Here is a 24,696-nt window from a genome sequence, read left to right on the forward strand (position 1 = left end):
CTCTGCATACAGACAGTCCCCTATGCTAAATCAGAGATTTACATAAGAGATCCCACTATGAGCGTTATTTACAACAGTCAAGATCTGGAAGCAGCCCAAGTGTCCATCAGCAGATGAGTGAATTAAAAAGCTGTGGTACATTTACACAACGGAATACTACACAGCCATAAAAAAGGACCTCTTACCTTCTGCAACAGCATGGATGGACCTGGAGATTATGATGCTAAGTGAAATAAGCCAGGCAGAGAAAGACAAATGCCAGATGATCTCACTTGTATGTGAAATCTAGAAACAGAGGGGTGGATACATGGAATAGAATGACAGCTGTCAGAGGGGAAAGAGGAGGGAGGAACTAGAGAGCCAAAGAACATATATGCATGACACACAGAGACAGACAACAATGTGCTGATGGCCAGGGAGGAGGGGTAGAGGCTGGGTGGAGGTGAGCAAAGGGGTGAGGGGGGAATGGGGACAGATCTAATAGTATCAACAATAAATTTTTTAAAAAGAGATCCTGCTATGTTCAGGGGAAAGTAGTACTTTAAATTATAAATGGTCTTACAAAAATGTCGAGATAGAAAAGATACCAAAAACCACACTTGGTTAGAAATAATATTTATTATCCCCTCCCCCCATGTACAGATTACTTTTCGGAAACATGAAGGTATTATCCATGTCCTCATCAATAACAGTTTGTAGAAAATAAACTTAATTCACATCTTGTCAACAATATATTTCTATCATTGTTTAAAACAATAGCCATTTTTCCATGTTAGTTTAAGAATAGCTTCAAGTTTTGTTTAGGACCAAATCAAGATAATCTTCATTTATAGGTCATTTCCTGACAGAGCCCATCCCCCCAACCCCTAAAAAAACCTATGTCCTAAGTGATAAACTCTTCTTGTACATTCAGCAAACTTTATATTGGAAAAGAAAACGTATAACTGAGATAGGTACTTACTCTCGTGCACAGTAATAAATCTAGCTGAGCTTCTACACCTTGCTTTGCAATGTTTACATAAAATAAATCATCAAGTTATAATGGTAATTTGAAATGTAGAGATATGAAAGCTATACACTTAATCCACTGAAATTTCCTTCTGATTTTTTAATCTATAATTAAACCATTGCCATAAGGAAAAGTTTCTTTCCAAGATGTTACCCCTTTCCCTCAGCTACTTCTCCCTAAAAGCCTGAATCCTCTCCTCAGATCATGTAAAGAGACACATTAAAAGCACAGAAAAAAAAGTTTTAACTTGCTGACATAATGCCCTTAAGTTTGCTGACATAATGCCCATATTTTAACTTTAAAATGTAAAAATCAGAGTTAAAGCATCACTTAATTCATACAGTACATTATTAGTTAATCAACAGTGTCCCACTGACTCAGAAGTTTCCTAGAACTGGTTGTCTTCTCTGCATTTAGTAAGTTTATATCCAATGACCCAATCAAAGAATGTGCTTGTAATAGGCTGCTGGTTTAATTTTAGAATGGGAAGTTTCCACGTTGGGCTGTTTTCAAATATAGAAACACGATGAGTGACACATTAACTATTAATTTCGTTTCCCATTACCTACAGGAATTCATTCAAATAAAATTTTACAAGACAAAATGCAAATCTATATACCTATACATAGATGTATACATGTATATCTTGAACCTAACTAAGGTTTTATAAGCAATACTAACATAGTTCCGGTTACACATTCCTAAAGACATAGTAATTGTTTTAAAGATACATGTTATAAAGACGTTTATGCAAAAGGCAAAAATTAAGAATCAAGATGATCTTTGAGGTTTTCAGTATTACTTCAAAAAGCTGTTGCTATCCCCCATAGAAGAAAACTATGCATTTGTCTTAGGAAAAAAATTATAAAAAGATAATGCTATCATGTAAAGAATTAACAAAAACTATACTGTATATCCCATAAAAGTTACACCTATTTAAGGTAAGTCACAATTATGGTTTATATTGAATTACAGACATCACCATCACCTTTCCTCTTTAATAATGAGAGGGTTAAACTCTATTTTTAACTTACTTAACTAGTGCCACAGGAATTCAAGTCCCCATAGTGACCAGTTAAGCAAGATTACAAAATAAGGCATTCTGCTCACATGTCATTAAACAGGCTGAGTCAAGTGGGCTCTTTTCATTTTTGTGAATTTATATAATCCAAAGATTTTATAGAAGGCAATCCTCATTGCCCCCCAAAAAACAATTGTTATTTTCTAGGGAAACAGAGAAACATACAAAAAATCCTCAACTTTGGCTATTTCTCCTAGTGCCATAAACAGAGGTCCATCTTATCTACTTAATAAGCACAATATTAGAAATGTGAATGAAATGTTTTGACTATACCACTTCTAAACCTGCAGGTCACACACGAAATAATTTACCAAATTACAGAGTAAATCTAATTTGACAAAACCCCCGTAGTGTTATTTAGAGGGAAAAGTGGACTCCTAACACACTTGCACACACACATGCACGCACACACACACCAACATACTAAACGGTTTTCTTAAACACTGACTGGCTCTCCAGAAGGAATCAAAACCTGTATCATCAAGCTGGAGCATGTGTATAAGGGGCAGCAATGTAAACTTCTTTAGCTCAAGGTAAGATTCTGAATAATTTTTAAACAACTCGTACCTTGAACCAAAAGTTTTACCAAAGATGAACTCTAAAGTACACATTTTTTGGAATTTGGACTTAACTGCCTGTTGCACTTGTACATTAAGTGTTGCTTAAACAAAAATAGAGCATAAATTTCAATATTCTACTGTCTAAACATTTAAAGCAATGGTTATGTCATTAACAGGTAAAATGCACCTAATCTGGGTCTTTTGACACCCTTGTTTTAAGTTTATTGTGTGATAAAGTTCTTCACAGTTTAAAATATTGTGAAGAAATATATTTATGTATAGCTATATTCACATACATATTATGTACACATACTATATATTTAATGTACCCATAAACTATGAATATGTGTGTGCCAGGATGATACCCCACACATCAGCAGGAACCCTGAATAATAGATCGATGTGAACTGTGAAGTGATTTTTCAGAAATGCTTACAAATCAGAGAAGATTATTATACTGAATAATTACAATAACAAAAACTTCACCTTATTTACATAGTGCCTATCTCCCAAGAGGTAAATATACTTTATAGACATTTTTTTTATCTCTGTGAGGTGGGGCATTGGGAACACCATCTCTTCTCATCTTCCAGAACCGACTAATCTGTGTAGAATCATACACTTCAACAGAGGCAGAGTAAATACAGACAGGGAAATCTCCTAGCCTGCATAGTCTCCAATCACCAGATCAAACAGTCTTGTGGTAAAATCAATTTTCCATCATAAAACAAACTTCTACCACAAAAGATTAATTTTTAAGTCCTCATATACTTGTTATATTTATACCACAGGGAGATCAAAATGGTTTTTGGTTTTGGCAGATGAAAAAGTCTAACATTCAGTGTAACTGTATTTCAGTGTAACTTCTCCAGTTTAAGTGCGACACAGCTGATTGGTCTATCAGGGAAATGCAGTCAATGTCTAATCATGGCTGAAAAAATCTCAATCCAAACAGCTACTGCATGACTACAGAGAGAGCCTACAATCTTGTATTGCCTTAAAGGTCTTTTCTATCTCCACATATTGTACACACATATAAATAAGCATTTTAGCACAAAATGTACAGTTAGCATGATTCAGTTCACGTTTAAATAAACAAAGGCCTTAGGGGTGAACTTTAAAGGCCAAGAGCTCCTCAGAGTGCATGTTGTTTAAAGATCGAAGATCTGGCAACTTTAGAAGAAGTTTTGTAAAAATAGAGGCCTCATTTGGATGGTTTTTCATTATTAAGGTCCTTAGTGCACGGATGAGGGTTTCCTGCAAAGCCTCCACAGAGTTGACGTTTTCTATTCCAGATCGATCTAATGAAGAGTAAGGAATAGAGAGACAGGAAGGAAAGGATATATTATTAACATTAAATATAATTCTTGCTCATTAATCTCATCAATGAATTCAAAACAAGGTCTTATACATTGGAACACAGGCAAAAGATGACTGACAAAGTTTTTAAACTTTCAATGGCCAATTTTTATATCTATTTATATTATAAAAATATACATCACATAGTACACTTGATAAATCAAAAATTTTTAAGTATTTTTGCTCACCAAAAAAACTAGAGATTTTAAAAATTAGATATCATCTGCTCATTTCAATAGCTTCTAATTGGCAAAATAAAATAGTGTAGTTTAGAAATACATTTTTAGCTCATATGGAATATATCCACATTTTTATGTTACCATGTAAGGCAGGAATCCTCTAAAATAGCCTCCAATGATCCCCTCATCCTGGTACCCTGTCCTTGTATACCCTTTCTCCCTTGAGTGGGCTAGATTTCCTGACTCACCACTGATGAACAAAATATTAGACTACCAAAACAACTGTAGCTTCCATCTTATGCACTCACAAAGCCAGATGCCATGTTGTGAGCTGCATGACGGAGTGGTTCACGTGCTAAGAAACTGAGGGTGGTCTCCAGCCAATAGCCAGCAAGAAACTGAGGCACTTTAGTCCAACAACTTACAAGAAACTCAATCCTGCCAACAGCCATGTGAATAAGCCTGGAAGCAGACCCTCCCTTATAGAGCCCTCATATGATGAGACCACAGCCCTGCCCACAGCTTGGCTACAACCTCTTAAGAAATCTCAAGTCAGATGCATACATCTAAGCCACACCCATATCCCTAACCCTCTGAAACTGTGGGAAATAAATGTATGCATTTTTAAGCCATTGAGTTTTAGGGTGATTTGTTATACAGCAATAGATAGATAACATACTATGCAAATTTAATACCTAGTTATACTAACCTGCATTCACTTTCACTTAGCATACTGTGCTCATTAAGCTCATCATACAAATATTAATAAGTGGCTTAAAAAAACAATAAAAGAAAGTATCTTAAAGTTAGCCAAACCTATGTTGTTTGCCCACTGACTTTTTTTCATCAGCGAGGACAATTTTTTCCCTTTATAATAGGAGGCACTAGTATGAAAGAAATATTCAATGGCCCCCAGTATAGGGAGCTGTAACTAATCAGAAAAAGACTTCTCCAAGGAAGCAAAATTCTCTGGCTATTTATACCCTTTTTTCATTTTTTACAAGGAGATTAAGGAAGTTTTCCATTGTAACCGGTAACTTAAAAAGGCCACTTGCAATACAAACATTTAGAAACAAGAACTAAAATTTAATAATAAAGGGGGGAAAGTTTGATTAACTCTAAATGCAGAACAAATTATGAAAGTAGGCTTATCTTACCTTTAATAAATTTGGATTATTATCACAACTATGTGCTAATTCTTACAGAAAAAGAAACAAATTGAATGGTGACTACTCATTTGAACTGTATGGTAATTCTATGGGAAAAGAAACATGAATTTTGACTACTGGTTTGGGGAAGGGATCAAACTTCTTCAGATAAAACTGTTAGACAAAAGACCTCCTTTCTCTTGACATTTGACTGTGGCCATACAACCATAAGAGTCATCTTTGCAAAATCAATTAAAATTTTCAACAATAATGATAAGAGTCTCCCCTGCCTTTAATATTCAAGCAACTGTTTTCTTTAACATCCTTGCAATTTATTAATTCATTTACCAAATACTTACTGACTATAGGTAGTTACTGTGATAGGTGCTAAGGAATTAGCAATGAACATAACTAAAATTCCTTTAGAGAGCTCATATTTTGGTAGAAAAAAGGAACTGGTTTGCATCTTATCATCAGTAACTTACAATACCAACAACTGGGAAGGAACAGTGATCCCCACAAGCAAAATAATCTCAATGGGCAAGGAAAGAAGCACACAGTAAGTGGAGAGTACCTGAGTATAGTAAATGGTTGGTCTTCTTGTAAATATCTTGTGTTTGAATGACCTATCCTTCTCTGTGCAACTCAGAACTTCAGGGAAATGCACACCTACACCTAATAATGTAAATCATATTACATTTTTCTAAAACTATGGTTTCATGATTTCAAGTCCAAAAAACCTAAATACAAATCTAGCTAGATCGTAAAACAGCAGTCCTCTAGAAATTGTAACAATAGACTATACAGGCTGAAGTGGAAATTCATCTTCAGGGGTGTCCAACCTTTTGGCATCTCTGAGCCACACAGGAAGATGAAGAGTTGTCTTGGGCCACACATCAAACACACAACCTAATTAAAACAACAAATCTCATCATGTTTTAAGCAAATTTAGGATTTTGTGCTGGGCCGCATTCATAGCCATCCTGGGCCATATGCGGCCCGCGTGGACCACAGGTTGCACACCCCCGTCAAAGTGATGCGCTAAATATTATACTACACAATTGAACTCTGATACATCTATTTTCTACTTCCTGAGCTGGTTCGTCATCCCTCTCCCGAGCCTGTACTCCTCACCAAATCTCCTCTTAATTCATATTCACTTCCTACAGAATGGAAGGTAAATTCCTTCAAGAGAAACCTCTGCGAGAACAACTGAAATCCGTATCTTCATGTGCCCTGGTCTCATACCTACATGCCCCTGATCTTCAACTGGAAGTGACTGCTTCTATTTCACACAATCTGAAAAGTAATTTACTCAATATACACCCAGGTACAATTCCCCTACTCTCCATGGCATCAAGATTCTTCCAGCCTCACAGGAAAATATGCTTGAGATTTATCTCTCCTTTAGCAGCTAAAGCTAGTCTGATAACTAGCAGTATAATGGAAAGGCTCTGAAGCTAGACTAATAGTTCAACTGCTTGCTGAGCCAATTCTTAAACATATGACCTTGGGTAAATTATTTAACCCCTCTGTTCCTCAAATTCCTGGCCTGCATAACCTAAGATAACATATCCTAGCTCACACACCAGTTAAATAATATTAAATAATGGCCCTGGCCAGTGTGGCTCAGTTAGTTGAAGTATCATCTTGTAAGACTGAAAAGGTCACCAGTTAGATTCCCTGTCAGAGACATGCTTAGGTTGTGGGTTCGGTCCCTGGTCAGGGCACATTTGAGACACAACCTATCAATATTTCTCCCTCACATCAATGTCTCTCTCCCTCTCTCCCTCCCACCCCTCTCTCTAAGATCAATAAGCATGTCCTCAGGTGAGGATAAATACATAGAGTTATATAATGCAATCTAGAAATTAAAAAGCATTTCTTCTGACAACCAAAACAAAAACCAGAAAGCAATTGTAGATTCCAAGAAAAACCAAAAGCTACTTTAAATATAAAGAAACTATAATGTTGCTTAATTCTAAGCAATAAATAGAAAAAATATATAAATGATTAACACATTTGTTATCTGACACTTGGAACATTCCCATCTCAGGAGGTACAGGTTGAGGGCAGAGATTTACATGGTCTTGTCCACCATTTCAACCCCACTCTGTGAACACTGGGAACACTACTTACATAATTATAGTGTTGGAAATGCTGATTTTTTACTTTTTAGTTCTTAGAATCAACTTACAAAGCATAAAAAATATTCAAAGGTATAGAACAGAATGCAAATGTTTTGATTCTTGACCACAGACATTCTTTAGCAAAAGAAGCCCAATGTGGAGGAAGGAGGGCACTATCTCCCCACATAATGAAAAGATTCTATCTAAGCTATCCGAGAGATTATTGAAAAGTGAAGGATCAAAAAACGTAAGCACACATCCCTGGGTGGTATGGCTCAGTGGACTGAGCATGGGCCTGTGGGCCAAAAGGTCACTGGTTCGAGTCCTGGTCAGGGTACATGCCTGGGTTGCCAGCCAGGTTCCCAGTCGGGGTGCAATGGATTAATGTTTCTCTCCCTCTCTTCCTCTCTCTCTCTAAATATAAATAAATAAAATCTTATTTCTTTAATGTGAGCATGTTGAAATTAAAAATAAAACCAATACAGTAACCGAAAAATAAAACATAAAAGTTGAGAGGGAAAAATGAGAAGGAACTTTATCATTTAGCAGTTCTATCTACTAAATAAAAAGATGTATAAGCATAGTATTTATAGTTGGGTGGGCAACCATCAAAACAATCACAATGAAAGATGGTTAGAAATCTAGTTCTTAGAAGAAAAGGCTGAAAGTTGCAGAGGGAAGAAGAGAATTTTCATTTAAGAGTCTTCTGTAGTTCTTGAATTTTATTTTCCTGCCTAGATACTGCTTGAAAAATAACTACAGCTTTTTTTACATGGCAGATTTCAATTGGACATAAGCACTATGATATATTTAAGTAAAAACATTATTTTTAAATGCATGGAGTTGTGCATGTGTATGTATTTCTTGTGTATCTTCATATATAAGCAAAATAAAAATAAAAATGTATTTATTCTTTTATAATTTTCCACTTAGTATGTCAAATATTTTTTATATACTATATATCAGTAAACAGGCAAATTGATCAATGGATGGATAGATGAATGGTTAGCAAGAGACCCTAATGTTGACAGTTATCTTTTTTGGTAGTGATTATTATCATTATTCTTACTTTCACCTTAATATTTTCTCCTTTTTCAAAGAACCCATACTATTCTTACAGTCAGGAAACAAAACAAAACAAGGCTTTTTCAAAAGGAAATAAAAACAAAATAGAAGTCGTGTTACTGGTGGAAAATACAAGCGAAGATAGCAGCATCGCTCCTGGCATACAAAGAGCTCCGCTTCACCCCCTGCCTTCATCCTTCCTCTGCAATATCTCTGGCACAGAGTCCCTCCCTCCACCTCCTCTGACACAACCTATTTCAGAAGTGTTCATTCCACTGCCTCATACCTCAAGTTATTTCAACAGACTCTCTACCCGACTCTCCAGCTCTAATGACTCACCTGTCTAATCCACCCAGGATATCGGTGCAGAAAAAGCATCACTTTGTTCAGGCCTGATCATTCCTCTGCATAAGAAGTTACACTGATTTTCAGCTGTCCCATTTAGTGAAAACTTCTTAGTTCTCGCCGCTGTCATCCCATGACCTTAACTGGTCCCTTAACTGGTAAGCCTTCTGCACTCCTCCTCCTTGATGTGCGCATTAGGCTTTGGACCTTTCCCCTGCCCTGCTTGGTGTTTTCCCACATCATTCCACCCTTTTTTCTTCCTGGGAAAACCTAATAATCCATCCTTCAAATTCCAGTTCCACCTCCATCTTCCCCACAAAGCCTTCTCACATGACTTCATCTTCCTTCCTGTAACTCCTACTTATCTCAAACCACACAATTTAGTACATAAAGCTTTTTGTGTCAGTTCTGTCTCCAAACAGAATATAAATACTCTGAGAGCAAATTTGTATCTTAACACTTGTTCTGTCATCCCTTGAGCACCTAGCACATAGGGCATAATCATCAGATGAAGAAATTAACAAGTATGGATTACCTTTAGTTTCACAATCATAGATTTATTAATCTTATGTCCACTCAAACTATTACTAATTATTTACCAGGAGACTGCAAAATGGTAAAGTACAAAAGGCATTATAAGGTTACCGAGAGAACAGGTAACCCTTACTGACACAGTCCTTCCACTCTTTTCATACTATTCTCATAACAGAAGTGCATTTTTAGCTATGCAGGTAGAGCTGATCAGAAAAGGTAGCCCTGGCTGATGTGGCTCAGTAGATTGAGGACCAGCCTGAGAACCAAAGGGTCACCAGTTCAATTCCTAGTCAAGGCACATGCCTGGGTTGCAGGCCAGGTCCCCAGTATGGGGTACACGAGGGGCAACCACACACTGATGCTTCTCTCTTTTTCTCCCTCCCTTCCTCCTGTCAAAAAAAAAAAATGAAATAAAATCTTAAAAAAAAAAGAAAAAGAAAAGGTAGTCAAATTATGCTCCCAAATAGCCTAAGTCTTTATTTATACCACTGATGTACAAGTCCTTTATGATATACAAAGAACTTATTCTTTGTAAGAGTTATTCATTTATAGTTTAGCCAACTAACTAGGGCCCTAACCTACCCTTTCACAGTGTTTAGCACATTTACACAGTTGGAAGCAAATGGGAAACTTCAAGTATGTTATATCAAAACAATATAAAATTGCACTGGCTGGCGTAGCTCAGTGGATTGAGCACGGGCTGCGAACCAAAGTGTCGCAGGTTCGATTCCCAGTCAGGGTACATGCATGGGTTGCAGGCCATGGCCCCCAGCAACCACACATTAATGTTTCTCTCTCTCTCTCTCTCTTTCTCCCTCCCTTGCCTCTCTAAAAATAAATAAAATCTTAAAAAAAAAAAGTTAAAAAAAAACAGTATAAAATTCTCAACAAATGTTTTAATATAAAGTCAGGGATACCTAAAAGTGTCTGGTACTTACTTACCTATCTCCAGGAAAGTACGGCCCCAATTCTAATTTGCTATTGAAAACTAACATCTACTTTAGTAGCTATTGTCTAAATTGAAATACTTTGGTCAGAAATAACTGCAGTATGAATGCAAGGTAGGGAATTGAGAAACATCATCAATGACTCTCATAAATAAACATTAAATGTTAGGACTCAAAAATTTTGGTCATTCATTCAAATAGTACCTGACCCCATACTAGGCTCACATGGTGCAATCCTGCCTGGCACTTTGGATGAGAAAACCGAGACAGAAGGATAGAATTACTTACATACAAGTTACACATAAAACTCAGTGGCAAAGCTGGGTGAAAACCTACAACTAAAGATTCACCAACTGTTGTAACAAACCATACTGATACTTTCAACAAGTAACATACATATTATTTTAATTAAAACTTAATTCATATTAGAACCACCTACCTGGAGAAATACGATGTTCCAAAATGAAATAATGATTTAGAGACAGAAAAAATCACTAACAAGAGCTAGACTAAAATAGAGGCCCAGCTCTAAACATCATTTTATCATTATATAGTACTTTTGACTGTTACTGCTATGATTTTAAAAAATTAATTATGCAAAAAAAGATTGATATAACTCAGCATCTTCCTTAAGGCCTTCTTCCCTCCATATAGCTTGCTACCTCGTTAACTGCCACTTCCTCCCCAGTCAGTCCTTACATTCTAGGTGTGGCACAATTTTGAACCAGCTCCCATACCTGCAGATACCAGGACGACTGCGGTAAACAAACTCATCTCTTCATCACTGAGCTGGAGGGCATTCAGCTTCTCACTAAACTCAAACATAGAGTTTAGCAGATCCCCAGCTCCCATTGAATGTAAGTCATCCACGCTATACTTCTTTCCACTTAAAAAGGTGACAGTACGTTCTTTTGCATCAAATAATGAAGCAAACCGTACCATTAAAACCTGGAAAAAGAAAAAGGCTTAAATGTATTTGGAGAAGTTCAATAGCAGTGCTAAGAAATACCTCAATACTCAAGTCAGTTAGTATTTATATTTTACATATAAAAGAGTATAAAAGAAAAACTGAGTTTATTTTTACTTAGACTCATTTCCTTAAGGCCAATTCTCTACCAAAGCAATCAATACTCCAAGAAGATCAAAAAAATTCTAGCCACCGTGGCAAAATACTTAAGTCCTATGATTCCCTGAAACTCTATTAATCAAGATTCTGAAATGCAAATACAAAATTAATGCAGGCAATAATGCCAAGAAATCTGAAACAGGCCTTGGCCAAAGGTATTCAAGAAACTCTTTAAGCTACCAAGTATATCTCATGGTCTATAAGCCCTAAGTACAAAAAGTAGTATTTCAATGCAGTAATACTGGGAAACATCCAAACACCAAATCCAGCCAAGGCAAATGCAGGAGATGAACTCTAATTAGACCACTTCAAAAAATCATAACCCAAAGAAACAATATACAAAGAAAACTATTATAATTAAAGTGTGCTACCCAGCTGGCATAGCTCAGTGGATTGAGTGCGGGCTGCGAACCAAAGTGTCGCAGGTTAGATTCCCAGCCAGGGTACATGTCTGGGTTGCAGGCCATGACCCCCAGCAACCACACATTGATATTTCTCTCTCTCTCTCCCTCTCTCTCTCTCCCTCTCTCCCCCCCCCTCTCTCTCTCTCTCTCTCTCTCTCTCTCTCTCTCTCTCTCCCCCTTCCCTCTCTAAAAAAATAAATAAAATTTTAAAAAATAATAATAATAATAAAAGTGTGCTAGACACCCAGTTATAATCAAAACCCAAACCAACCTAGTCGAACATTGCTTACCTAAAGCACTCCCTCCACAATACTAAGTGGTGACATTTGTCACATATTTCTCCCATAATCAGAGAAGCACTGAACAAACACCATCCCTTTGTAACGCTCCCAAGCAAGGACTTGCTTTACTCAAGACAATCTAAAAGAAAGTCAGCCTTCTATGCAGATGGTGCTACACAGAATACAGCTATCCCAGGACAAACCACAAGGCAAGAAGAACCCAAGTCATGGAGCCAGGGGTTTGTATTCTAGCCCTGATTATGTTATGAATGCACTGGTAATCCAGGAAAAGTCTCTTCAGCTCTCTGGGCCATTCTTACCTTCAAAAATGGGAGAACTGAACTTAATCACTGACACATCTTCTGGCTTTAAATCTTAAGTGTAATGTTTTCCTTTAAACTGAAAATCCTCACCTGTAGGTGTTACTTTGGAATTACACCATAGATATTTCATTCATGAATAGGGCTTGATCTCTGTTCTAGTCCAGGTGCCCCAGAAAATAAAGCCTAAGCAAAAGTCTATGTGGGGTGTACACTGGCACATGTGAAAATAAGAGCAAGGAAAAAGGAAATGATACAGGAAGCAAAGAGAGCAAATATTAGCAGTATGTTTACTGAGCTGTCCACCACTTATTTTCAAGAACTAACAGCTCAATCTTATGAGACCATTAGAGAGAAATGGATCCCTACTCACACTGATCAAAGATTTCACCCACCAGACACCAACTTCCCACCTACTGCATTTCAGAATAATGTGTAAGTGACCTCCAAGCAAGTCCTGAGGCTTCTCATACCTCAGCAGCAACAGGGAACCCAGGGCCAGACAGGTGAGAGGCACCTAACCAAGCACAGGAGAGATACTGTTTGTGTCCTACTAAAGTTGGCAACAGTGGTGACCCCAAGCCCTGACAGGAGACATCACAGCGAGAGAAGCTGGAGAAGTAAAAGTAGCCATAGATTCTGGAGTGAGGTGTGGCCAAGAAAATCTGAGCTGCCACATAAGAGATTTTTATACATCCCCCCAATACATGGTGGGGCAAAAGTAGTTTTACAGTTGTCCATATGAAAAATAATACACGAATAAATTGTTTTGTATACTCACAACTATAAACTTACTTTTGTCCCAGCTTGTACTCTACAATCACCAAAAAGACAAAAACCACATTCTATTTAGCCTTCGTACTCTGTACTGAATACAGGAAAGTTCAGGCTAGGCTTTCAGTAGTGTCCACTACTCTGCAGAACACACCAAGTCCACATCTTAAAACAATACTTAGCCCTGGCCAGTGTAGCTCAGTTGGTTGGAGCATCGTCCTGTAAATTGAAAGGTCGTGGGTTTGATTCCTGGTCAGGGTACATGCCTGGGTTGTGGGTTTAGTCCTCAGTCAGGGTACACACAGGTACGAGAGACAACTGGTCAGTGTTTCCCTCTCACATCAGCGTTTCTTTCCCTTTCTCTCTCCCTCCCTTTTCCCTAAAATCAATGGACATGTCCTTGGGTGAGGACATTAAAAAAAATAAATTAAAAGCAATACTAGAACCTGGAGTTCGCATGCTGCGAATACAGAGCATTTATGTTTCAAGTCCTAAATAACTCTGCATTTACCTAGCCTCCTCCCCAAAATCCCGAAATGGCCATTCCTTTGTTGGTAGTTTCAGCCTCTGGCCTATAAAGGCTCATTAATAAAAGGAGGACAATGTGCATGAAAATAAAATATGTACCCATACTCAGGATTGACAAAACCTACCTCAAAAGTCCCAGCCTTTAAAAGATTGACCTGGTCATGCTGAGAGAGATCTCTGAATCCAGGAATACGCTTTGCAAATTCCACCACTTCTTTCACTGCTGGGGTGAAGCTCATTGAAAATTCTTCCCAGATTTCATGCCCCGATTTATGAGGATCCACGTATGGAGACTTGCTCATGGGGCAAACCTGGTATGCACAAAACAGAAAAACTCTCAAATTGTGAGAAGTGGTAAAGAAATTTCAAAACTGGCATCTCGATCATTGGAAACGCCAACGTGAAAATAACCCTCAGATGCTACTGGTGATAGCACTTTCTCTTTCCCTATTCCACCAGACGACAGAGCCTCACAGGAACCGAATGTAAATAGCAACTCACTTAAGAGGCAGCCTAAGCAAAACTGAGATCTCTAACAAGGTAGTTCAGAAACCTGTGACACAGGTTTAAGAGTACTTTGCCACATTGCTGCCACCTTATGTAGGCTTCATGGTTTAAAAAAAAAAATTCACACATATTTACTTGATTCTCAATCCTACTAGTGAGTTATGGTGGATGTTACAATTGCCATTTCTTAGATGAGAACTGAGACTTTAAAACATTTAGTGACTTATCCAAACACAGCTAGAGGTCACAGGCCTAGAATCCAAACCCACATTTAGCTACTATCTCAAAACTCACTGTTTTCTAAATGGGCACATTACAATTTTGTGATTTCAAAGAGGAAAAGACAGTGATACCTCACTTTTTTAAAAAGGTCATTAACCATATATTTTATAAACAATGATGTGAGCACTGACCTCCGCTTAATCAATCAGGAAACAATGACTGGAGATACAAGTGCATCTTCTAAAGGAAGACTGGGAAAGAAAAAATAGGAAGCTAAAGAAGGCATAAGCCCTGGCTGGTGTAGCTCAAGTGGATTAAGCACCGGCCTGCAAACCAAAGGGTCACCGGTTCGATTCCCAGTAAGGGCACATGCCTGTGTTGTGGGCCAGGTCCTCAGTGGGGGTTGTGTGAGAGGTAACCACACATTGATATTTCACTCCCTCTCTTTCTCCTTCCCCTCCCCTCTCTCTAAAAATATTTTTTTTAAAAAAGGCATAAAAACACTAAAGATTATGAAACATGAATCGCAAACTCTTTTAGTAAAGTCAGCCTTTACATTTTCACTAAATCCAAGCGATTCAGGAATTAAATGATTCTATAACCATGGTATTGTTTCCCTCAAGGCAGCCACTAAGTCTAATAAAATACAAGGTCACCTTTCAGATCCACGGGATCAAATACTTGCAAGTGACCAGAAAAATCTAACATAAGGATTGGGGTACAGTCAACTGTTTTGAAAATATAAAAAAAAAGCTTTAATTACCTGGCTGTGGAAAATACCAAGCACTATCAAGGGACCTCATAGATTACACTGGAAATGATGCAGTACTGATGCTTTTGCTGAAATTTTGGCTGAATATAAACACTGTACTTTCATGTAGACTGTTGTATTTGATGAAAAAAAAAACCTTGAATGATATGAATAATATTAACTCATCTCCTAGGATGAAGTCTGAGAAAAATCCTTAGAAGCTAACCTATTAAACTATTCCTAAATTCTCACACAATAAAATATCCATGTTCCATATCCAAAGTCCCTTTTGCATTATAATGGTTAAAGAAAACTCCAGAGAAATCAAGGAATTATTGACTGTGGTGAGCTTAAAGATCAGCCCTTAGAGAAAATCCCAAAGCTAGTAAGGTAGTGATTAATCAGAATGCTTAAATTTTGAAAGGGATTTCTAAGAACTAAAAGACCAATTTTTCATGATCCATACTTTACATAAAATCCCAATCCCAATCATGGTATCAATCAAATCACACGTTTGTACCTAACTCCGTGTGAAATTAGGTCATACAATAAATGTTTATTAAAAGTATTTGACCTAAAATATTGTACAAAAGTGGTTCTGTAAATCTCTTAGGTTTTCTGACCCACCCTTAAAGTTGGTATATCCCCCACATAAAAGAAAACCTTCAAAGCTTTCCTTGATACAAGGTGAGCAAAAAAAAAAAAAAGAGATTTCACTATACCAGATGCATTCTCCCTCCATTGTTGCACAGGTAACTATTCTTGTTCTCATTCTGAGAAAATCCATCTATTGAAACTCTATCACATACTCTTTGAGTATAAGCATTGGAGAAGTTCATACAATGTCCATTTGCAATACAAATGGCATGCCCATTTGGGTAATGCATTATGTTCCTCCCTTTATACTGTCCATTGAGATTCTGCTGGCTCTCACTACAAGGAAAATGGTTGCTAAGCCCATTGCCACAATGGTCATGATTTAAATTATATTGCTCCATGTTCTTGGAAATCCGTTCTCTCTGGGGCTGCATGGTTTCTGCTGAGTTTTCTCGCTGCTCTTGATTATACATAAAGGTATCCTTGTGGGCTCTGGTCACCATGCCAATTACTTCTTCCTTTGCAAAATCAGAAGAGGGAGGAGAAGAGCTTTTGATGTTTTCTTGCTCCAGTTGGGGCTTGGGTCGCAGCTGTTCCTGGGCTGGTAAGGCTGTCTGTTCATGTTCTACTAATGTGTCATTCTGCAAATGACCACTGAACTGGCCGTTCATCATGGTCTTCATTGCACTCTGCATTTCAATTAGCATCCTCTGTTTTTCACGCTTAGGAATACGACCAAACCGAACAGCTATTGAAGAAAAAGATATTTAACATCTATATTCTAAGTAAGACCTGTTTATACAAAATAACACAAAATTATCTTTGATAGCTATGACCTCTAGTCATACAAGTAAACAGTATCTATATGTCTCTGGCATAAATTATGCTAAACTTAACTGGTTGTTTTTGATATACCATAGGAAATGGAAGGGAGGGAGAAAATTTTCCACTGTTCTCCCAAAACAAAGCTAAGAAGATCTATATCTTTTGGGTATTTTATAAGCAAAATCTAAGAAATTTGGAATTAACTAAAGCAAATCAGAGCCTGAAGCAGACCAGCATGACTACACAGCACCTTATTAACAAAACTAAAGATTCTTTTTAAGTAGGTACATGGGATTCAGCTACCTACATCCATTAACACTTAACAGAACCTAGTAGATACAATCACTCCCTAAACAATCTGACTTTTGTCAATTCATTTTCATAATTTTATTCTCAAGATCCAGCATTAAATGACCTGTTCTTTCCTTTACTGGCTACTTCAAAAAGAAAATCTTAAAAAAAAAAAAAAAAGAAGCAGCTCTGGCCAAGTAGCTCAGTTGGCTAGAGCCTCATCCCAATATGCTAAGGTTACAGGTTCGATCCCAGGTCAGGGCACATACAAGAAGCAGTCAATGAATGGCTAAATAAGTGGAACAGCAAGTCAGTGTTTCCCCCATCCACACCCCCTGCCCTCAGAGATCAACTAAAAAAAAAAAAAAAAACAGTCAAGAGAAAGGCACTTACTGAAAAATCAACTTGCGGGATTTTAATGAAAATCAATAAAATTCATCCTCCATTATTTTGGAGGCTAGTCTTAGACTGTGTCTAGTATTTTATACAGACAATAAAAATTCTATACACCCACCCAGCAAGAAAGCCTTACTAATCCAATTGTACCTCTGACATTATCAGACAAATGCTTTCATTTTATTTCACACTCTACACCTCTACTCCCTCTCCTTCACAAATGATTGCCATTTTTTTTCTTTTGGGGCAATCCCAGTATCAACTTTGGACTGCTATTTCTAGTGCTATAAAAAAATCTTTCAGGCAATTAAAATCCAAAACATCAATTGCTAAAGTCTGTTAAGAAGCTCTGTATTGCAATATTGTATTTCTGTGTCAATAAGATATTAGAGCAACCTACAGGATTGCTTAAATGACCCTCCCCCAGATAAATATAAAGTTCATTCTTAGCAGTTCTTAATTAGGCCTACTAAACTAATCCCTCTGAAAACCTCTTCCTCATCTGTTATGTTTCATACAACAGAATTAGACTATCCACAAATGATTTCCTAAGCACAACAGAGGAGTCAAATCTTCCAGTGATGGAAGATAATACTTCCACAGATAATACTAACAGTCCCACAAATTACCACAATTTTTATTTTCCATCACTACGTTTCAAACCAGAATTGAGCAACCTCTTCCACTCTAGACCCTGATGTTTCTTTCAAGTTTGCATTTCCTTTCAATGTACCCAGAATCTGTGCCCTAAAAGCCCATTATCATCTCAGGGCTGAGAAAGTGATAAAGAGTCACCTAAAGAGAAATGGATTCATCAGCAATGCTAAGAAATTACAGAGAAAGAACCATGGATACCTATATCAAGAAAAGCTAAATCTTTTGTTTGGGGGGGGGGGACGGTATTCAAATTATACAGAGGGAAAATAATGGGTCCTTTTTACAGAACCAACAGAAAAAGAAGTGAGCCATAAACTGTTTCTGGAGTGTTGATGCTAAAATTTAACTTTAATGAATTTGGCATTCTGCAAGGCATTAAAATGTGTTTTCTAAAATCTGCTTCACCCTAAGCACGAGCGAGCCACTGGTAACTGGTTTATAGCCTTGGTTTATGCTGAGAAATAAAAGTCAAGCTCCATATACTTTAAAAAAAGAATGATCTTTAAACTAGGAATATACCATCTCTCGACATTCCGACAGACAGACACTTTTTGAAGCGACACTGCTGACATCTGTTCCTATTCATTCTCATTATAGAACAGTTTTCATTCTTCAGGCACTTCTTATACTGGATGTTTTGCTGAATGCTTCTCCGAAAGAAACCCTAAGAACAAAGGAAGACATACCCATTCATTTAAAAACATCCAGATGGACTTCTTATAAGCAGCCACCCCAACCCCTAACCACTCAATATTACTAGCTACACCTGGGAAATAATTTTGGCTTAGAACAGAGGGAAATACAATCTTGACACATGGAATTTAACTGGATTCTTACCAGTATCAGAAAGCATCTATACTTTCTAGCCAAACAAAACTCTTCCTCCCTTTCTTCCTTTTGGAGAATCTTGCTGCCTTCCAAGCACCTGCTGTACTACACCCTGTACTACACTTAACCCTGTTACCAGTCCCTGCCTACAGCCACGTTGTGTAACTCATACTTTAATCACATACAAATTCCAAAGCTCCTAAAATATGACTTAGTTTTAAAGAGTTGATAGAAAAGTATGTTCCATAGCTATAATCCCCTCAAGGGAACTAAGGATTATGTTAGTAGAGCTTGGTCTTTCTGGATCATTACCTGCTGACACCAGCAAGGCCTACTCACGTGTGCCAGGTGTCCCTGGCTGCTTGTCAGCAACAGGTAAGTGTCATACCATAGACCAACTAATGATCCAGAGAAAGACAGGTCCCAGCTAGATGGCTGTAAGTAACTGCCTTCACTAAACAAACAATTTAAGTGCATGTGCTATAATAGGTATTCAAAGATCCCAACTTAGTATTTCCAAGGAGAATGGAAAAGTCAGGAACACAATTACCAAAAGTATCTTAAAATGCAATTTCCTTGAATATTATAATTAACCACACATTTCATGAGTCTATACTGGCAATTGTGAGATACAATATTTTTATACTTAATTACTACAGTACTATACTTGGACACTACAATATCTGAACTAGACACACTTTTAAGAAGCTATACAACAATTATGTGTTCTATATCAAGAATACAGTTAGGCTCATTGGCTTGTGCTTTTGTTTCTCTAGCTATACAGTTAGAATGATGCCTGCCCCACAGTTACTTCACACTTTTGGGGGGAAAAAAGAAAAAATGGTGTTTACAGAACTTTTTAAACATTGGGAAAGTGCTACATCTACATAAAATCCTGACCAGCTTATTAAGTGACCCAGCCATGAAGAGCTACCAATATCACAATTCATTCACAGCCATCCTAAAAAATATTTCTTTTTTCACCATGTATATTCATTATCTCATTCACTCATCATATCCTGCCAAACTGGACTCCTGCCCCTGGCCTTCATTTAGAGAACAGCAGGAGCACTTGCCACAGCCATGTTAATTCAGGAAAAAGGATTGTATCAGATTAAAAAAACAGAGAGGTTCCCTTGGTAAAGGTAGGAGGTATAAACTATATCCCTTGGAATTTTCTAATGGACAATCTAAGACATATTCAACTAAACTTACAAATATAATGAGCTTTCCCAAGCACTCATTTATATCCAGTTTTTTTTTCTACTTATTTGGAATTACTTCCAAAGATATCACATTTTTATAAGTACCAAGGAAATATTCTCAACTTCTAGTACCAGACATGTCAGAAAACACACCTGGTGAGACCTATTCAAAATTTGGTTTAAACCAGTTCCAACAAGGCAGGAGTGCCCCTCCACCTAGAACAGCACCTAACACGTTAATAAACTAGCATTTTGTGCACTTGATTTCATACCATAATTAAATTTGAGGATGTAAACTTATTTTGATCAAAATCTTTAAAAAAATACTTTCACTGGATCAGAAATATATTTTTCAAACTAAGTTATATTTATATACTACAGAAAATGCTTAACAACAGTCCTTGGCTTGTGTAGCACAGTGAATCGAGAGTGGGTTGCAAAACAAAGGGTCGTCGGTTCAATACCCAGTCAGGGTACATGACTGCTTTGTGGGCCAGGTTCCCAGTGTGGGCCACGTGAGAGGCAACCATGCATTGATGTTTCTCTCCCTCTCTTTCTCCCTCCATTCCCCTCTCTCTAAAAATAAAATATTTTTAAAAATGTAAAAAGAGCTCTGGCTGGCATAGCTCAGTGAATTGAGCACAGGCTGCGAACCAAAGCATCACAGGTTCGATTCCCAGTCAGGGCACATGCCTGGGTTGCAGGCCATGGCCCCCAGCAACCGGCCCCCAGCAACCACACATTGATGTTTCCCTCTCTCTTTCTACCTCCCTTCCCTCTCTAAAAATAAATAAATAAAATCTTAAAAAAAAAAAAGAAGTGTTTTAAAAAAATGTAAAAAAAAATTAATAAAATATTTTTAAATAAAAATAAATAAAATGAAATGCTTAATACTTAAAAAGGAGCAGCTCACTTCTCTTCTCCCAGATTATCAAATGTGGAAAATGGCAAACCTAACTCTAATTTCTTTAATCCCAGAATCAGTAGCTTCAAGGAAAAAAAGCGTGCTTTCTTTACCTTACAACCTTCACAAGCATGAACTCCATAGTGGAATCCTGACGCCACATCCCCACAGACTTTACACAATAGAACCATGCCACTAAATTCTACGGCACAAACAGAAAGAAATGTGAGAAAGATTTCAATTGTTTGTTTTCTTTCCAACTGAATATTATATTTTGTTCATCTTGTAAGTGCTTTAGAAAGATACAATTATACTTTCATCATTTAAAGAAAATTCTTTACACCAAATTAACAATCAAAAGACATTATAGTTTTCTCTTAAACTCAGTTTATGGGACTACCAAAAATCTTTCAGAAAAGCTAGTTTTGCCCTTGCCTGATGATTTTAAACGTACTCTGAAATTTTGTAAATCTAGAGTTACTTCACACCAGATATACAACCAGAACTAGAAAAACAAGTCTCCAGGATAAAAATGAAAAAGGCAGAGAGGTCAATAAATAAAAGGTACAAACAATGTCTGCCCAGGCTGCTGTACGGATACTTAGTTCCATTAACCTACAAGCCCCAGCTAGGTCCCATTCCTTCCTGATATTCCTTCCTGAGCCTTCCCAATACCAATCCAACTTACCTCCACACCCTCTTAGGGGTCCAAATTCCACTATTCACTTGGTTATCCCAGTCCTACTTTATTTCCTAATCCCAATATTCCTAGCTCCAACTTCATGGAAGGAAAACCTTTCCCACAATGAATAAAGTACTCTGTTCTAGAAACCAGATTCAATACTAGGAGTCCAGAAGAAAGGTTAACTGTGAAAATGTGGCAAACGGAGGTACCCTAGAGGAAACGTGGTAAGACATAGTACATTACCACATATTTTACTGGGTGGCAACAATCAGTTATGATAATCCCTAGGGGCTGTGACTTTTAAAACCATCACTGATTTCTTACCTGATTAATGAACTATATATGATGACCCAGAAAGGAGTGAAAATTATACCCCCAAATATAACAGTTCCCCCAAATGAGAGGTTGATAAAGTAAGCCCCACCTGCAATGAATGGCACCAACCTTTAGGAAACTAAAGTAACTTACTTGTCACTCCACTATGACTCTTCGTCATCCCAGGTGCACTCGACTTGCTTGTTTTCATAGAACAATCTATTCGATCATTCTTCAGAATGCCTTCAATATTGGAGAGATCACCACTTTGGGGATTACCATTGTTATCAGAATTAGAGCTATTTGGAGAAGATGGAACAGAAGAGAAAGAGGACTGGAAACTATTCTCAGAACCCTCACTATGACAAGAGGCAGGGCTAGAGGCTGAGCTGGAAGAACTGATATAGGCAATCACACCTCCTAGAAAAGAGAGGGAAATCAGATAATTAGATACATGATAATATGTACTTTCTATTTTTATGATTCTGGACAGTAAGTCACTAATTTAGAAATTGATTACAGAGTAAATGTCAACTTATCCCAAAAGGAAAAATAACTAGTTTCCTACTCTTCTCCCTGTTTTCACAAAGTTCAAAGCCCATATTAATTTCCACTGACTTAAAAACTGAGAAGGCTCTGGTTGGCTTAGTTATTCTGAATATATGCAGATTCAAACCTGAAGTTTTCCATTTTCCAACCATTTCCTAAGAGGAATGAAAAACCTTCCTGAGTGACTTCATAGCTTAAACAATTGTTTTGGCCATGAAGAAATCTGGTTCTGATCCTCTTTGTGTTTCCTTCATTATACCTTTATATGGCACAATCCTAGAAATAGTGAGTTCATCATTTGCCTCCCCCATCATCTGGCTAAAACATAGGTTAATCAAGAACAAATGTAACATTTAGAACTCCAGATAAAGTAATTTATGTCAAAATGGAGAAACTTTCATAGTTATTGGTCCTGGAATCTGTTTTGATGCTCCCTGAAGACTTCTATGACTATCACTAAACCCCAGTTCTACTCTCCCTTCTCCACCTACTTCTGACTTGCAGACACACTTAATCTCTAAGCACCTCTTAAGGAGTCCAGACTCACTACTTGTTCTTTTGACTGACTACAGTAAATGTTCACGAGGCTAGAAGAAAGAATGCAGGCTATCAGAGAATAACATTAAGGCTAAAGTTAATGCCCTTTTCACAGAGCTACTCTCAAAACACTACTCACAACTTCACCAGTTTAACTTCCACAACCCCCCTGAAATTTGGTCTTGACAATTTAGAGACTGTAAACCTTCCAGGTTAAGAAATAGCACTCAGAATTATTTTTATGGTATAATTACAAACTTCTTCACTCAAAAAGACAAAATGTTGCAACGGTAACCTCATAGCCAAATATATTATTTTTCCATATCCTAGGTCAAACAAGTAATTCTCATCTTCTCTGCCAAGGTCTACTGTAGTTTTTTTTTCTTTTTCCCATCACCAACAAACATTTATTGGCTTTTTCAATGTGCATCAGATGCAAAGTTATCTCTCTTCCATCTCTGTGCTGAGGTCTCATTTAAACCTGTTCACTTGTTTCCATCTATTTCTCAACTAGACTATATGGACCTAGGTGTACAGACAGTGTCTCAATTCTCCATACACGTTTCATGTAATAAGCCTGTCCTAAATATTTGTAAGATCTACTTCTCTGCTTTTGTGAAGCCCACATCTAATAACATGGACAGATTCCCAAACATGATAAAACATTACACCCTGGCTGGCGTAGCTCAGTGGATTGAGCACGGGCTGGGAACCAAAGTGTCCCAGGTTCAATTCCCAGCCAGGGTACATTCCTGGGTTGCTGGCCATAACTCCCAGCAACCGCACATTGGTGTTTCTCTCTCTCTCTCTCTCTCTCTCTCTCTATCTCTATCTCCCTCCCTTCCCTCTCTAAAAATAAATAAATAAGTAATCTTTAAAAAAAAAAAATTACTAGAAAGTTGCCAGTAAAACAGGGCACTTCTGTCAATAATCTAGATAACCATACTGAGTAGTAAGTGCAGAATTTTGCACATTCCCAAAGTAATAACTACAATGTAAGATTCTACTCTGAAATAAAACTTTCTCTGCTAAAGGGAAACAACTCTCCAATCTTTTTTTAGATAAAAGTCATACTTTGTAAGTCATTTAAAACACATACACACAGACATACATACACTAAAAAAAATGCCAAAAAAATTCTAGAGAACAGAAAGATTTTTCCGTTTACAGAAAAGAAAAAAAAAAGACAAAAGAATGTTAATGTTTTAGTCTGTCATGTTGAAAACAGGTACCAAATACATATTTATGTACCAATTATTATATCCATCCAGGCTGGGAAGCCCCTGAGAAGTAAAGCACAACCACCATCAGGGAGTTTAAACTATCAGAAGAGATGTTAAAACAGGTGCCTACTATGCTAAGAAAAACACAGCAATGTTGATCATACACCAATTTAATATGTGTAAGAGCAACTAAGTGCACTTGAGTTTTAAATAATGTGAAAAATTCCATCTACTTTTCCATTCATTAAGCAATGCCTTGTATCAGTCTTAAGGCTGGGGTGTGAATCTGCTCTTTCTATAGTTTGACCCACTTCCCAAATCCTGTTAGCATGCTGTTATCGCCTGCCCAGAATGAAGTCAGAACTTGGTAATTAATACGTGCCCTGTAATGTGGTCCCTACCTATAAACCAG

At 37.3% G+C, this 24,696-nt stretch overlaps 1 protein-coding gene across 3 annotated transcripts in view; it reads right to left on the reverse strand.

Annotated features, from left to right (window-relative positions):
- Positions 1-599: 599 nt before the first annotated feature.
- Positions 600-24,696, reverse strand: part of NR1D2 (nuclear receptor subfamily 1 group D member 2) — a 32,738-nt gene continuing 8,641 nt past the window's right edge. For all 3 annotated transcript variants that reach the window (XM_045856617.1, XM_045856616.1, XM_045856618.1), the window contains 7 exons: positions 22,129-22,395; positions 21,089-21,177; positions 18,555-18,699; positions 15,992-16,614; positions 13,915-14,100; positions 11,094-11,304; positions 600-3,951 (listed from right to left, as the gene is read on the reverse strand). In XM_045856617.1, coding sequence (XP_045712573.1) covers positions 3,755-3,951; positions 11,094-11,304; positions 13,915-14,100; positions 15,992-16,614; positions 18,555-18,699; positions 21,089-21,177; positions 22,129-22,395 — 1,718 coding nt within the window. In that variant the 3' untranslated portion in view covers positions 600-3,754. The remainder of the gene's footprint in view (positions 3,952-11,093; positions 11,305-13,914; positions 14,101-15,991; positions 16,615-18,554; positions 18,700-21,088; positions 21,178-22,128; positions 22,396-24,696) is intronic.

Source organism: Phyllostomus hastatus, unplaced genomic scaffold, assembly GCF_019186645.2.
Source record: "Phyllostomus hastatus isolate PE091 unplaced genomic scaffold, TTU_PhHast_1.1 phas_scaffold_129, whole genome shotgun sequence".
NCBI lineage: Eukaryota > Metazoa > Chordata > Mammalia > Chiroptera > Phyllostomidae > Phyllostomus > Phyllostomus hastatus.